This window comes from Macrobrachium nipponense, chromosome 8, assembly GCF_015104395.2.
Source record: "Macrobrachium nipponense isolate FS-2020 chromosome 8, ASM1510439v2, whole genome shotgun sequence".
NCBI lineage: Eukaryota > Metazoa > Arthropoda > Malacostraca > Decapoda > Palaemonidae > Macrobrachium > Macrobrachium nipponense.
In genome coordinates, this window is record NC_087203.1 from 113292721 (window position 1) to 113310220 (window position 17500).

Here is a 17500-nt window from a genome sequence, read left to right on the forward strand (position 1 = left end):
ACTGTCACAAAGGTATATGCTGCTCTTGGAGAGAGGGGTTCGTCGGTCGGATCATCACGACGAACTTGTATTGATAGTATTTCGTACTTGTCCAAGGACGCCCCGTTTAAAGAGACGCTGTCATTCGGGGGGGAGCCTCTGTGGTTTGTTGTTTTAAGCCCGCGTTCTGGATAACAAAGCACCTTGCGGGAGGGAGGTCTATGAAAACTGGAATGGATGGTCTTTTTTGGGGGGGTTTTATGATGTCCTGTCGTATCGGGTTGTGTGAATTCTTCGGTCTCATCTCTGTGACTTTTAAATCTTTATGAGCTGTTAGCTCAAATTTTTTATTCTAGCATAGGCCTGCGATATCTATTTTTTGTGCATCAAATTTTTGTAATGGTTGATTTTTTAGTCGAAGATTTGGTTTAATTTTCTGTAAAACGGAGTTCTACATGATAAAGAAAAATTTTTTCTTATCCTTGACCGCGATATTTTAGGCAAAAATGTATGTCAATATAAGAAAACAATGACAAATTCCTCTCTCTCTCTCTCTCTCTCTCTCTCTCTCTCTCTCTCTCTCTCTCTCTCTGTGATATCCAACACAATAACAACGCTTTTCAGGAAACATATTTTATTCAGAGCATATTGACAGGTATCCATTTTTGCGCTTAGGGGAGGGCCTGTTATTCATTTGAACCAAGTTGACGTTACTTTATATTGTTTTCTATACGTAGAACATTTTGTTTTTCACCTTTTCTTATTATTGTTTTTGTGAATTTGTGTCATTTTTTTCTTCAATTTGTAAATCCCATTTCCTTGTTTTGGTAAGTACTTTTTTTTATGTCATTTTTTTCTGTAGTGTTTTTCTTTGGTAATGTGATATGATATTGAAAGCACTAACCTGTTAAGTTTTCCACATTTTGCTGTTATATATTAGCAGCTCTCTTCAGCGAGTTATCCAACTTTTTTTTTTTCGTTTCATTATTCTTTTTTCTTTTCTCGAATTTTTTTTCACCCTTTCTTATTATTGTTTTTGTGAATTTGTGCCATTTTCTTCAATTTGTAAATTCCATTTCCGTGTTTTGTTATGTAGCTTTTATAATAATTTTTTTTTTTGGTAATGAGATATGATTGAAAGCACTAACCTGTTAAGTTTCCCTCTTTTTGCTGTTATATATTAGCTGCTCTCTTCAGCGAGTTATCCAACTTTATTATCTTGTCTTTGTTTCGCAGTTCATTTTTTTTTTCTATTTGTCCATTTCTTGCGCATCTGGTAGTTCGGAAACCAAGCCACTCATGTCGTGCTGTTCCTGGTTTCCCCAATTTCGGTAATTGCCGAAAAAAAAAAGGTCACTTTCGATAACAGAGGATTAAAAATGTCATTTCATCATTTCGTCTGCATCTTTCTCCGAAGCTCCGTCGTGTACATAGACAGCTTTTGATTGACGGCCGAACTTGGTCCGCCAGATTTTGCTGGCGGACTAATGGCTGGAAATTACACAGTCCAGGCCTTCTGGAATCTGGCTTCTGCTGATATTTCCAGGGACGACCTTTTCTGGAAAAGAGAGAGCGAGAAAAAAAAATAGTAATAATTCCGGAAAATTGAGCCGCATAATTACAAGTTCATAAGAACCGGGTAGTGAGTTTTTTTTTTTTTTTTTTTTTTTTCTTTTTTTTTTTTTGCGGGGGAGAGGGGGGAGGGGCTAGAGGGTTTGAGGGGTTTGGGGTAGGTGGGTTGTCTGTTAGTAATACTGGCTGATCATATTTTGTCAAGCCATCACTGCTCTTATGGAAACATCCTTACTACGACTGGAATTTTTGATGAGTTATCTATTATTATTATTATTATTATTCTTATTATTCTTATTTTATTTCTTATAATATTATTTATTATTATTATATTATTATTATTATTATTATTTTATTATTTTATTTGTAAAAAACTACTACTATTACTACCACTATTGTTACTATTACAACTGTAAATGCCATTACTTCTACAACTCACATATATTAGTGGCATTTATATTATTATTATTATTATTATTATTATTATTATTATTATTATTATTATTATTATTATTATTATTATTGAGTTATTGATTCTATAAATACACAACGCAGACACTCTTGCTTAGTCCCACTATTATTATTATTATTATTATTATTATTATTATTATTTTATTATTGAGTTACTATAAATACCACAACACAGACACTCTTGCTTTAGTCCCACCTATTATTATTATTATTATTATTATTATTATTATTATTATTATTATCATCACAACTGTATATGCTAATAATTCTACAACTCCCATATATTAGTGACAGCCATACCGTCCTCATTTTCCTCACTACTCCCGCTTTGCAATACCTCAGACAAAGAAACTCCTCAACAAAAAGAGAAAGAAAGAAACCTACATTGGGGTTGTAGTAACTACGAATAATTCATACGGCAGCCAATTCGTCTCCACGTCAATGGAGAATACGGCACTGTTTTGACTTAGGAGAAACGGCTGGTCGATGGAACTTATGAGTCACGGCACGATACGACTTAATTGAAAGAAAGGGAATTATCGTCCGGGGGGTCCCAGTGGGGCTGGCAATGTCACGCGATGTAATCCGTCACGACATCACTGGAATAATTTGACAGTCGTAATAGGAACTGGATGTAATTTAATGTCGTAATAGGAATTGGATGAAATTTAATGTAATAGGAACTGGATGACGTTAAATGTAATAGGAACTGGGTGAAATTTAATGTCGTAATAGGAATTGGGTGTAATTTAATGTCGTAATGGGAATTTGATGTGATTTGTCGTATTGGGAATTGGATGTAATTTGTCGTAATAGAAATTGGATGCTTAATAGGAAATGGATGAAATTTATCCTAATAGGAATTGGATGAGATTCAATGTCGTAATAGGAATTGGATGAAATTTAATGTCGTAATAGGAATTGGATGGAATTTAATGTCATAATGGGAATTGGATGTAATTTGTCGTAATAGGAATTGGATGACATTCAATGTCGTAATACGAATTGGATGGAATTTGTCGTAATAGGAAATGGATGAAATTTAATGTAGTAATAGGAATTCGATTAAATTTAATTTCATAATAGGAATTGGATGAAATTTAATGTCGTTTTAGGAACTGGATGAAATTTAATGTCGTAATAGGAATTGGATGAAATTTAATGATTGACCAATTTTGATTTTAACGGTTTATTTATTTATTTATTTATTTATTTATTTATTTTTGCTTATCTACCTCTTCTCCCCAAGCTTTCTTCTCATGTGCGTGTGTCAAAAATTTCATTTATTTCAGAAAATATATTCTGTTATTTAGTTTGCTTTGTTTTGTCAATTTTGCTTGTAATTTTTTTTTGAGGGGGGGCGGGCATTCAGTTACTTCTCTTCCCCACAAGCTTTCTTCGTTAGTGTCATAAATTCCATATATTTCAGCAAATACATTAAATTATTACGCTTGCTGTGTTTGGCCAATTTTGCGTTTAATATATTTTTTTTATTCTTTTTTTATTTATTTAGTTACTTGTCTTCTACTTTTCCTCCCTAATCTTTCTTCTCTTGTGTGTCAACAGTTCCATATTTAAAAAGAAAAATGCTCAGAGTTTTCTAGCTTCTTATATTTTGCAACGTAATCATGTTAAATATTGCGAGTTAATGCCGTAGGTTTTATTGCATTCAACTTGCTCAACAATTCCCGTTGCTAAATGAACTTATATGCGCTGTAGATGATGAATTTGGACATTTCAAATAGTGTAAAACTTTAACAGTCATGACGTCAGTATTTCTAAAGAATTTATATATTTTAAATATTGTAAAAAATTTGATCTTCAGTGTGAAAACATTTCCGTATAATTTTTTTTGTATGAACTACGTGAATTTCCTTAGGCCTAAGCGATCGAAGGAATAAATTGAGGCTTAACTCGAGAGGGGGGCCTATGGTCCCTAAATAAGGATAGAAATCCAGTAACGCCGACGTTATTCAAGACAAATGCAAATGAATAGTGTCAAGTGGCCATTGCACTTGGTACTTTTTTTTTTTTTTTTTTTTTTTTTTTTTTTTTTGTTTTTTTTTTTGTCTTGAAGTGTTGTTGTTATATTTTATTTATTTGTGTATTTATTTTTTAGGTCGTGGAAGTTTTGCAATGTAACAGTAGCATTGCAATTGAACCTAAAATATCTGCTTATAATTTACTCAAAAATAAATTCGCGTGTCTTGTTAGTAATGAATTTTATCACATCACCGTGATTCATATACATATATTAAGCTATGAATTATCGTTTAGCCCATCTAATGAAAATTCCGTAAATAAATTCCATAAATACTGGTTTATATATATTTTTACAGTATACATGCAAGAAGTAAATACGTGTTAATAAATATTGTTCAGCAACTGCTCTCAGTCAGATTAGTTATAACCAGGAAGTTTTCGTTATGGTAACTTTTATCATTAGTTTAGTGGTTTAGTACAGCATTTTAAATGCAGATGGAAAAAATAAAATTTGATCATGTAGAGTACAGCAACTATAGTTAGTCTTGGTGAAATGGGCCGATAATTGCCGGTAAGTATTGACACGAGTTGGTAATTAGGATAAGTCTCTCTCTCTCTCTCTCTCTCTCTCTCTCTCTCTCTCTCTCTCTCGTATATATATTATATATATATATATATATATATATATATATATATATATATATATATATATATATATATATATATATATATATATATGATATTGTAGAGTGTGGTAACTGATAGCAGTAAGAGCTTGTTTTCGTCACTATTGCAGCAGACTGTGAAGGTAAGTACTGATTTAATTGTTCTGGCATCCCACATTTTACAGCTAATTGAAGCAATGATTTTGGCCGGGCATCATTACCCCTGTTTTTTCCAAGAATTTATCACGCCGTTAATATTACAAGCTTAAATTACCTGTTTGAATATCTAATTCTACCGGTCCTTAATCGACTCGTTTATGCGAGTGTTCATACCACTTCAGAAAAAAAAATATTGAAAAAAATTACTTCTTCAAAAAAAAAAAATTAAATCAGTACCTCTTCTGACCCCTCCAGATTATCAGCTGAAAAATGCTTCTCTTTAAGGGTCATAAATCTTTCACCTCCCCACCCCTCCCCCCATTTCTTTATTGTAGTTCGCTTTCTATGGATCTACGTGGCAGCCCCCCCTTCCCCCTTTTTCCTTTCCCACCCCCAAATACAGTAGGAGAAATAGAATTGGTAAGAGGGAGAATTCAGAAGCCATTATCCTCCCTTGTACATAAGAAGAATAAGAAAGTAGAAGTAGTGAGAGAGAGAATTGAGAATTTACCTCCCCTAGTGAAGAAATAGAGGAAAATAGAATTAGTAATAGAAAGAGAGAATAAGGAATTCGCTACTTTCCCTAGTGAAGAAGTAGAAGAAGAAAATAGAATTAGTTGAAAGAAATGGCGAAATCAGAATTCGTTACTCTCCCTAGTAAAGAAGTAGAAGAATGAAATAGAATATAGAATTAGTAAACGAAAGATTATTCAGAATTCGTTACCTATCCCACCCCCTCCCCCAGCCTCTAGTACAGAAGAAGTAGAAGAAAGTAGAATTAGTAAAAGAAATGGAGAATTCAGAATTCATTACCCTCCCAAGTAACAGAAAAAGTATAAGAAAAAATAGGGTAAACGTAAAAGTAGTAAGAGAAAGAGAAAAATGCAGCATTCCTTACCTTCCCTTGTATAGAAGAAGAACATATATAAAAATAGGGGAGCACAGAAGTAGTAAGAGAGAGAAAAAAAATGCAGCATTCCTTACCCTCCCCCAGTACAGAAGTACAGATATAAAAAACAATAAGGGGAACAATAGAAACGTAAAGTAAGAGAAAGAGAAAAAAAAATTGGCAAGCATTCCTTACCTTCCCTTGTATAGAAGAAAGGTACAAAAATAAAAATTAAAAAATTTAGTGGGAAAACCCCCACAGAACCAGTTAGCGTTAAGAGAGGAGAGGGAAAAAAAAAAAATTAGCCAAGGCATTTTCTTTTACCCCCTACCGAGTTAAAACAGATTTACATATATAATAATAAGAGAACGTAGAAGTAGTAAGAGAAAGAGAAAGAATTCCAGCATTCCTTGATTATTATTGATGATTAACAATTTTCCTTTTTCCTCCGCAGGGGCAAACGGGCTGAGGCGCAGAGGTCGACAGACTTACACCCGATACCAGACGCTGGAGTTGGAGAAGGAGTTCCACACGAACCATTATCTCACCCGGCGGAGACGGATCGAGATGGCACACGCCCTCTGTCTCACGGAGAGACAGATCAAGATCTGGTTCCAGAACAGAAGAATGAAGCTGAAGAAGGAGATCCAGGCCATTAAGGAGTTGAACGAGCAGGAGAAACAAGCGCAGAGTGCAAAGATGGCACAACAGCAACAACAGTCTGCCAACAGTGCCCAGTCCATGACCTCCAATCAGGGGGCGGGAGGGGGGGCGGTTGGGGATCAGAACCCCCCCAACCACACGCAAAACTAACGACACAACTTCATCTATACATTAGGATTAAGGTGAGTAGAGCCTCTCTGCTGTATGTTTGTAGTACGTTGTTCTTCAATGTATCCGATCTCTCTTCATGTGTGTCAAAGGGACTTCACGTTTTTCAGTAACCTTTAATTTATTTTTTTATTTTTATTTATTTTTTTATTTATTTTTTGCTAACTACTGACATCGTTCGGGTGATGTTTCATTCTTAAGAACAAGATAATTCATTCACAATATTTTTCTTTCATTCACTGTATTTATTTCATTCACTATTTTCTTTCATTCACTGTATTCTATTTCATTCACTCCGTTTTATTTCATTCACTATTTTCTTTTATTCAGTGTATTCTATTTCATTCACTGTTTTATTTCATTCATTGTAATTTATTCAGTGTGTTTTATTTCATTCACTGTATTTTTTTTTACTTTTTATTTCATTCACTATTTTACCTCATTCACTGTTTTTTTATTTCATTCACTGTATTTTATATTTTTCTTTTTAATTTCAATCACTTTTATTTCATTCACTATTTTTTCATTCACTGCATTTTATTTCATTCACTGTATTCATATCATTCACTGTATTTATTGTATTCACTGTATTTTGTGTTAGGGTGCCAGAGGAAAGCAGCTCCCTCAATCAGTGTGTTGGTCGATAGTATAAACATTAAAATGGAAATCAATCATTTTATAATTTTCCAAATTTATTTATTTATTTTTGCAATTTAATACATAAATGAACATGTTCGTGCATTAATTTCGTCATATTATTTTATTTCAAATTTTAATATTTGAAGTAATTTTTCATCCATATCCCATGGACTGCTTCACACCGAGAATTCTTCACTAGATAATAATAATAATAATGATAATAATAATAATAATAATAATAATAATAATAATAATAATAATAATAATAATAAAGTTAGGCAAATCTGAAGAATTTATATATTATATATACATATATACATATATGTATATCATATATATGAATATATGTTTTTTATTTTTCTAAGCTTTATTATTATTATTATTATTATTATTATTATTATTATTATTATTATTATTATTATTATTGCGATCGGTGTTATTTCAGTTATATTTTTTTCCACCGACAAGAACTTTGTTTTTTTTTTTTTTTTTTTACCGCACCATTAACATTACTATCGCTCCATGAGTTTTATATTCTAAAACATTCACGACAGATCGAAAGGTGGGGGGCTTGGGTGGGGGTGGGGTGGGGGTGGGGGTGGGGGGTTGGGGGGCAGTAATTTAGGTGTGGCAGAACCAGAAGTTGTCCTGAGGTATTGCCTATCGATTATTGAACTTTCCGGTTACTGAATCAGCCACATCATCTGTGTATGTTCATTGGAAAGTATGTTTGAGTGTCTTGGTGTGTGTGTTTTTTATAAAAAAAGAATATATATAGATAGATTATATATATATATATATATATATATATAGTATATATATATATTATATATATATATATATATATATATTATATTATATATAACTATATCTAATATCTATCCATATATATTCTTTTTTATAAAAAAACACACAAACACAAGACATCAAACATACCAAGAATTTAATAACTACCCAATACATTTGGTAGAAATGTGTCAATGGCATAACTTTGTGGAATAACAATACGCCTCTTTTAAGCAACATCTAACTCAAATGAGGTCTCGCCAGGTGTTACTTATTAATGATTGTCTAAACAAACCCACACAAGGAAAAGAATATATATATATATATATATATATATAATATATATATATATATATATATATATATATTCTATCCAAACGATTATTCCGGGCCACCGCCACCGTGGCCTAAATTCTTTTCCCTGTGTGGGTTTGTTTAGACAATCATTAAAAAGTAACACCTGGCACGACCTCGTTTGAGTTAGATGTTGCTTAGTAGAGGCGTATTGTTATGCCAGCAACACATTTGTACCAAATATCGTCTGCTATGAATGTATTGGGTAGTTATTAAATTCTTGGTATGTCTTCCTATTGCAAATGTCGGGGATTGAGGGACAAATGATAAAAATTATTTTTTTAATAGGATTCTGTAACTTTTGTTGTTATTATTCTTATTGTTATGATTTAGTCAAGGTGAAATATCTGGGTTCATTCTTGAAGAATAATTAAAAGCAAGTTCATATAAAATGTATTTTTAGCTCTTACAACTAGGTCTGCGGAATAATCACTTTAACTTTGACACAGCAGTAAACATGAACAAGTATAGTCAAGTCCCCATTGTCTCCATTCAAGAGTTGAGTTCATAATGTTCTACGATGTCTAATGGTTTGTTTTTATGGTAAACTTTACACAAAGGAAAGAGAAAATATCATCCAGGTTTGGCTGAGTGAGTGAGTGACTGAGTCATCCAAAGTAGGAGGCCATTGTTGCTACATCACCGAAGGCCTTGATAGTAGAGAGGGAGGAGGCTGGCATACATCGTGGGGCGCCGCCCCCTTTGGAAATGGGAGGGGCCAAAATCCCCACCCCTCCTTCCAGTTCCCCTTCTCTCCCCCACCACTTCTCCTGGGAGGCTTGTGGCTATGGGAGAGGGGAATGGAAGGGTAGAGGGAGGGGGGAGGGGGGGAAGGGGAGCTAAAGTGACGAAGGAGTAAGGGTGAGGGGAATGGGCCACAGGTGAAGGTAAGGTATCCTGCCGACGCGATTGTTTGAGCGTTGTTCCCGAGTTTGATTGACAGGAGTTTAGTTGGTTGGATGAGGAAACGCTACTCATATCCAAGAAGCTTTTTTGCTTATTTCCGTAATCATTTCCTTAATAAGGATGCAGCTACTAAAGACGAGTTTAAAAGGTTTCCTGCGACGATTTGATAAGAGGTTTCTCATCCCGCAATGAAGGAGAAGCCGAAGTCGCTGGCGTCACTACGCAGGAATACAAATCGTTCAAAATCAATTTTGCCGCCTCTACTGTCCCCCCCCCCCCCACGCCCACACTCCCCCGAATACCACATCTTGGACACCCCATCACTCTCCTCCTCCTCCTCCTCCTCCTCCTCCTTCCTTCCATTCCGTCTAACCCGACACCCCTCCGGACCTAGCTCACTCGATTTCAAAGTTACCCCTCGAAGAGCCCGAGTCGGAGACGCCTTTTGCCGCTGACTTACAGCATTCCATGAGGTCCCCCCTCGATCTTTTGACATTCGCGGACCTCTTCCACTCGTCGAACTGAGTATATACGTATATATATACTTCCGTGAGGTCCTCAAAAAGAAGAGGAATGAGGAGGAGAAGAAGAAGAATAAGAGGAGTTCCTCTTGTTGTGAGAAACTGCAAGTGTGCGGCGGTAAAGCGTGGAGGGAGACGTCTGAAGCATGGCCCGAATTTCAATAAGATAATCAATACGGGAGGCTCCGCCCCCCATGTGTCAGCCCCCCCCAGCCCCCCCCGCCCGCCCTCCTCCTATTCCAGCCTCTTCTCTCTTTAGCCTCTCACTCTCTCTCTCTCTCTGTGGTCGTAGGGCTCTCTCCCTCGACCCCCGTTGCCTCTCACACGCTTCTGGCCCCCCCTCTCGCGCCCCCCCCCTCCTTCTCTCTGACACACCCCCCCCCCCCGAAATCCAAGCTTTCCCATTCTCTCTGGCAAAAGCGAGAGGTAAAAAACGGGAAATTCCCGATTGCCGCCTAAATGGAGATGTAACTGGAACGTTTTCAGTTGATATTTGGAAGTGGAATGACGGAGTGGGTTTTGTGAGAGAGATGGAAGTTGATGTTTATTGGGGTTTTCTCTCTCTCTCTCGCTCTCTCTCTTTCTCTCCTATGCACTGAGGCTTGAAGCATGGGAGAATTAATGTTATGCTTTCCTCAACGCCTTTTATATTCGACTTCTCTCTTCACGCCCTGTCTTCACGTCCAAGAAAAGAAATTAAAAGGAGGAGGAGGAGGAGGATCTGACTCTGACTGGAATGAGTAGAAGGAGGATGAGGAGAGGAGGATCTGACTCGGACTGGAAAGAGGAGGAGGATAATCTGACTCAGACTGGAATTCGTCGAGTCATCAGAAGATCGGGAAAGAAAATCAAAGATGATTGTAATAGGTTCGCCAGCTTACTTCGTTTGGTTACTTGTTTTTCCAGATTTCCAGCTCTTCAGCTAGTTCGTAATTCCAGCACGTATACGTTAGTGTTCGTCAGTGGTCAAAGCCTTCTGCATTCTGATGTTTTGCCTGAGAAGTAAAAGTTGTTTTTTAGTTGAACGTATACTTGAGTAGGTAAAAATATATTTCAAGTTAAACATTCTTCAGGAGGAAACGGTATACTTTCAGTTGAACGAACTAGGGTAAAAGTATGTTTTTAGTTGAACGTACTTAAGAAGGTAAAAGTATATTTTTAGTTGAACGTACTTGTGAAGGTAAAAGTATATTTTTAGTTGAACGTACTCGAGGAGGTAAAAGTATATTATTAGTAAAACGTACTAGAGAAGGTAAAAGTATATGTTGAGTTAAACGTACTTGAGAAGGTAAAAGTATATTTTTAGTTGAACATACTTGAGCGGGTAAAAGTATATTTTTAGTTAAACATACTTGAGAAGGTAAAAGTATATTTTTAGTTAAACGTACTTGAGAAGGTAAAAGTGTATATTTTTAGTTGATCATACTTGAGAGGGTAAAAGTATATTTTTAGTTAAACATGCTTGAGAAGGCAAAATTATATTTTTAGCTGAATGTACTGCAGAAAAACGAAAATACGTTTGGCAATGTCTTGACCAATTCGACACATTAAAGATAACACAGACAGTAACCAAATCAGGTCACAGAAACATTCACACGTTTTTCCAAGTTTTAAAGGACGTCTTTCCTCCTTTAAAGATTTTCGTAATTGTTCTCTCTCTCTCTCTCTCTCTCTCTCTCTCTCTCCTCTCTCTCTCTCTCATTGCGTTAAAGGTGATGGGGGCAATTATTAATCCCCTTAAAGGGATGTTTTTCAGTGCCATAAAGTTTGGGGGCGAATATGATGACACGATCTCTCAGGTTAAAGGGGATGCGTTGCCATAATCATTATATGGTGGGAAGGATATGGGATTTAGTAGAAGGACATTTAAGCTTCCTTTTATATTTCTTGACTCATTTTCTTTTTCTTTATAACACCTATTGTGATTTCATGCATTTGGAGGACTGATTAAACTAAAATTAATTTCATATAGCCTTTTCACATTGAATTTACTAATTTTTCTTCTTAATCATTATATGGTGGGAAGGATAAGAGATTTACTCTAAAAACTTATTAAAATTTTGTTTTATATTTTGTACCTAGTTTTGATTTTGATAAAAACTGTTGCGATTATACGCTGCTGTAGGACTGATTAAGATAAAAAAAAAAATTTGAACTTTGATTACTAAATTTATATTTTCCTTCATACTTGTTTATCCTAAAGTAGGGACTTGTGTGAATTTACTTAAATTTATGCTAAATGACGTTAAGTAGTTCTACTTAAGTGGTTTATCCTTGAAATTTGCGGCTGATTCTCATAGTGGTGATGAAGATTCCTTATCAAAGGATTTACTGAAATATCCTGACTTTATACATTTTATATTAAATGTCAATGATGCTTTAGGCATTAACACCCACTAGTAGGAAATCTAGGGTAGGCCTACCTCTTTTGATGCTAAGTCGTATTGGTAAAGTGGAATTCTTGATTTATGTTTCAAAGTTTGCTCAGAAGTCTTAGAATTTTATGCCTATAGCCAAAAGTTTTGGTATGATTATAGAAAAGATACAAATTTTCTAACACTCCTTTGTATTGAAATCCAAATGAAAAGTTGGACAAAAGCAACATTTACAATATTAAAAATTAAAAGAGTGTGCATTTCTTCCGGGTCGCAGGTTTATAAGACAGCGCTGTCGACAAAAGACAGCCTCTGTCTGTCGACAAAAGACTGACTCTATCTGTCGACGAATCAGCTGTAACTGAAGTCTTTAATCTGCTTCGGTAGCGAGTTCAACCGTCACACCAATTTCGTTAATGTCCCTTTCGGACATCCTTTGATAGTCAAGAAGGTCTCGGTGAGGTCTCCCTCATTTGTTTTGGGCATCATGTTCCATCAACCCACGTAATGAGAGGCCTTAGAGGGCATGAAGGGCCTGTGATAATCCAGCCCACCTCCTCCTGCCCTCGCGTGGTGGCACTGCCCCAGAGAGTCTGTCTGTCTCTCCTCTCAGTCCTGTGGTGTGAGTGGAGCTCTGTATCGGAGGCGCGGCACCAGAGACCTCACCACGACCCGTCCAGAGACCTGACGTTTATAGCGCCGTGTGTCAATTAACCCGTCAACTGTAGGCGACCCAAGACCTTCAACAGGCGATTAGGGAGGTTTTGAAGTCGTCGCCGCTTTTAAGAGCTGTTTTTGGACGGACCACTTGGTGCTCGTGTTTGTCCTTAACTGTGTCTTAAATCTTCCTCTTCTCTCTCTCTCTCTCTCCTATTGAGTATTTTGATTTCAAATTATTTACAAACCTGTATGTCTTAACCTCTCTCTCTCTCTCTCTCTCTCTCTCTCTCTCTCTCTCTCTCTCTCTCTCTCTCTCTCCTCCCAGTGAGTATTTGATTTGGAATTAAATACAAACCTGTAGATCTCTCTCTCTCTCTCTCTCTCTCTTCGGTTAAGTATTTCCCAGCAACTTTAAAGTTCGAGAATTTAAGTTACTTTACAGAAATCTAAATTCTAGCAAGCACGATCTCCTACTTAGCCACTAATGCTTCCAGGAATTTTTGTCAAATCTACCTGGGTGATAATACATCACGCAATGGAAAATCACCCTTAACGCCGACTTCCATTAAGAGTCGGTTTGCTTTGTAATTGACTCGAGAATGAGATCAGCAGCAGTGATAAGGGGTTGATTGATGATGACGATCGTTTAATTGGTTTCATATTATCACCGAGAATATGACTAATGGTTTGAATTTCATTTGAGCAATTAGATCACAGCGTCTGGTTCGTGAATGAGTGATTGTTTCTTCATGATGGCTGGCTGTTTTTTTTTTTTTATTAAATGAAAAAGGAATAATTTTAGATAGAAGACAATGGTTATAATAGTATGAAATTGGGATTTTATTTAATTAGATGAAAATTGTATCATTTATGGATACAAAACAATGATAATAATAGTATGAAGTTGAGATTTTTTTATTAAATGATAAAGGAATCATTTTGAATACAAGACTATGATACTAATAATAAGAAGTTGAAATTTTTCTTTAATCAAGAAGGAATAATTTTGGATACAAGACAATGATGATAGTAGAATGAAAGTGAGATTTTTTAAAATTAAATAAAAAGGGAATCATTTCGGATGATAGGAGAATATGAAGATGATATGAAGCTGAGTTTGATTTTTTATTGTATGAAAGAATAATTATTTTGGATATAATAGTATTAACCTGAATTTTTTTAATTAAAGAAAAGGGGAGTATTTGATAATAATCATCATCATCATCATTGTTACTGGGAATAGAGTCTGTACAGACACAGACAAGCAGGCAAGAGATGAATAAGCGATGCTACCATCCAAAAGTATGTGCAACAACTTAAACAGCTGCTAACATTCACTCAGGGGTATCAGGTTCTCTCTCTCTCTCTCTCCCTGCTTCTTATCTTGCTTCATCTCCCGCAAGACTCACTGGGGGTTTAATCTTCTGTGAAAATTTACTTATTATAAATGATCCTTTTTCGTACGTCACAAGTTTGGATAATGGCTACCATTCTTTATGGATTTGCTTTGGTAACCGAATTTTTTACTCTCTCTCTCTCTCTCTCTCTCTCACTCATTAATGATTACCCTCATTAAATTGTGACGCAAGTTTGTGGGACCCTTTCACGACTTGATTCTGAGTCTTGGAAGATTAATTATTGTTTTGTGAAGAAATCTCTTCCCTGTCAGAGCAGTTGGTTCAACATTTTTCATAAGCTGCTCTTGCCTCTTTGTGGCGAGGTTCCGTCGTTGTGTTCACACACGAGAGTGCGATGTTAAATGGAAACTTTCAAGTAGTGTTACTCCTAAAATTTTTTTTCTCAAAAAGAAAATAAAAAAATAAATAAATAAATAAAAAAGACAAAAGAAGGGAATCATATTTAAAATTCCCTTCACTTATGTACCTATATTTATGTATTTAATTAAGAAAAAAAAAAGGAATCATATTTAAAATTCCCTTCACTTATGTACCTATATTTATGTATTTATGACATAATCTATAGACAAAACAGTTGAATATGTCTCATCAACTGCTGCTTTGTAAATCAAGCATTGTCAACCTTCACCCCACCACCAACAGCACCTCCCCATAAATAAATAAAACTTCCAGCATTGCAATCCTTTAGAAATGCCTTTCAATATTTTGTGTTTGTTACACTTTACATTTTACTCTTATCTTTTATTGTCTTCCCTTTCAGTTGCAAAGTTAAGAATATTGCATTCGGTGATTTATGATTCTTAGGCTTTTTATGCTTTTATAGCACTTCTCGTGCTTGCAAACCATCCCCCTAACACCAACCCCCCCCCCCCCCCCCCCCCCCCGCCAAGAAGTAAAAAAACACAAACACATGCAGAGGATATAATTATCTCTGTATAAGATAATTTCAGCACATATGTTTATTGATAAAACCATTTGAACACATGCCAATCCTCTGATTTGGTTAATTTAATATTTTTTTTTTAATATCTTAAGCTGACCTCATAGAACCTTTAAAATTAAAGGAGTTTTGCACGCATAATTTGAAAAATATCGACTTTGGCATCTAGAAAGAAAACTGAAGTTGAAGATTTTTTTCCCCAAATTTTCTAACGTTGTTTTGGTTATGTAAGGTTTTTTTTAAAAAAAAAATCTGTATATTGCTGAGAGTTTGTGTGTGTGTAGATATATATATATATATATATACCTATAATTAAATATAATATACATAATGATATATATTATTATATATATATATATATATAGAGAGAGAGAGAGATTAAATATATATAGTATTATATATTATATATGTAATTATGATATATATATATATATATATATATATATATACCTACATATATATATATATATATATATATATATATATATATATATACATATATATATATATATTATATATATATATATATATATATATATATATATATAGAGAGAGAGAGAGAGAGAGAGAGAGAGAGAGAAGAGAGAGAGGTATTTATAAACCGACTTATCGTGATACAATGTACGTGATACAATGTAGCTTTGTGTAGCCAAATGCTCGCCTGTTGTTCTAAACATAGTAATTGAGTTGTCCATCTACGTCGTGTTCTTTTAATAGACAATGAATCATATTTGGCCCATGATACAGGCTGGAAACACATGCTTTAACATATGTTTGGCCTGAAGGTGCTTGTGTGTCTTTTGTCTCTCTTTGGTATAAATGGCTCCAATTGACTCGTGACAGAAAGGAATTATTTTTTTTTTTAAGAGTTTTTGTCTTGCTATTCATAAGGACGTCAGATTTTAACTGAGGTCATTGTTCGGGTGGGTGCCACCTTGAGACATCGTAGACATCCATATCCTAGGAGTGGCCACGGGGCAGCAGCCTCAACCCTATATAATGATATATATATATATATATATATATATATATATATATATATATATATATATATATATATATATATAATAATACATACAGCCTATGAGTAGAAAGACGTGTCATTTTCATTGTCCAAATCGAGATATATATACATATCATATATATATATATATATATATATATATATATATATATATATATATATATATATATATATATATATATATATTGGTCTGCGTTATCACATTGTACGAAAAGGCATAGGTTGACGTAACCTACAACACATTGTCAGTGACATTAAATCTATCTATATAACGATTATTAACAATAAACGCCGAACGGCATCCTCTGATACTACTGAGTCAATATTTAAACGTAAAAGGAGCCATTTAATAAATTAATCATCATAGTGAACGTTGCCATGTTATAGAAACGAGGAGTAACACCAGCATACATCGGTCGCCTTCAGGCGGCTGCCAAGAACTGAGTCAACTGACCGAACTCAACTCTACAACGTTCCTCCAACTTTATCTCCCCCTCCCTCCCTCCATCCGATACACCACCATCCCCTCCCTCCGTCTCCTCCGCCTCATCTTCTCCAACGTTGCTACCGTACAAACCTTCATTCACTTTTTCGGGTTTGACTTAGGATATGAGGTTAAGAATCGGAGTTTTCTCGTAAATGTTGTTATATTTTCGCCGGTAATCTCGTTAATAAGCAAATAGTGTTTTCAGCAATTGTCATTCTATATTTACCTCAAAGATATTTGATATACAAGTTCGAGGAATGACTGAAACGAAACAAAAAAACAGCGAAATGCTGTGAAATTAACGTGGAAACAGTCGTACTTGGCGGAGGAATACACGGGTGGGCGGGCTCACGCATGCGCAGTCGGCAGCCGGGAACATGGCGGCCATAACTTCACTTTATGGTTTGTTTTGATGGGGCGATGTAGTAAAATCCACGCTCTCTCCACCATGTGCTCGAAAGGAATATCAGGGAGTTCCCTCCGCTCTCTCGCTTTAAGGTCAATGTCATCCATCGGCTAGGCTCGGGACACTGGAATTTTATGGCCGCTAATGCTGATGAGGGCGAGTGTTTTAGCACTTGATCTAGCGGCTCGAGAGGCGATGCGAATTGGCTGATTGCTATCTTTATTGCTTGTTAAGTTGCTCCTAAACACACTTTAGGAGTCGAGATTCGCACACACTTCGCGCCACTTTATGGACTAGGGAGAGAGAGTCTTTTTTTTTAGTTTTTAGATGTTAGAAGGGAGTTTATCTCGGCTTGTTTTGGTTTGGCTATGAATGGGGTTGGTGGTGTTGGGCCTCGGTGGCTGCTGGCCTAGTACTACTAGCGTGTGTTGGGCC

General features: G+C 35.5%; 1 protein-coding gene across 7 annotated transcripts in view; it reads left to right on the forward strand.

Moving 5' to 3' along the window:
• LOC135222961 (homeotic protein ultrabithorax-like) overlaps window positions 1–17500 on the forward strand; it is a 1489261-nt gene that overhangs the window by 1025435 nt on the left and 446326 nt on the right. For 4 of the 7 annotated variants that reach the window (XM_064261439.1, XM_064261433.1, XM_064261435.1 and 1 more), the window contains one exon: window positions 6173–6563. In XM_064261439.1, coding sequence (XP_064117509.1) covers window positions 6173–6531 — 359 coding nt within the window. In that variant the 3' untranslated portion in view covers window positions 6532–6563. Of the gene's footprint in view, window positions 1–6172; window positions 6564–17500 lie in introns of those variants that run through there. The other 3 variants (XM_064261431.1, XM_064261430.1, XM_064261438.1) reach the window with 3 other exon arrangements.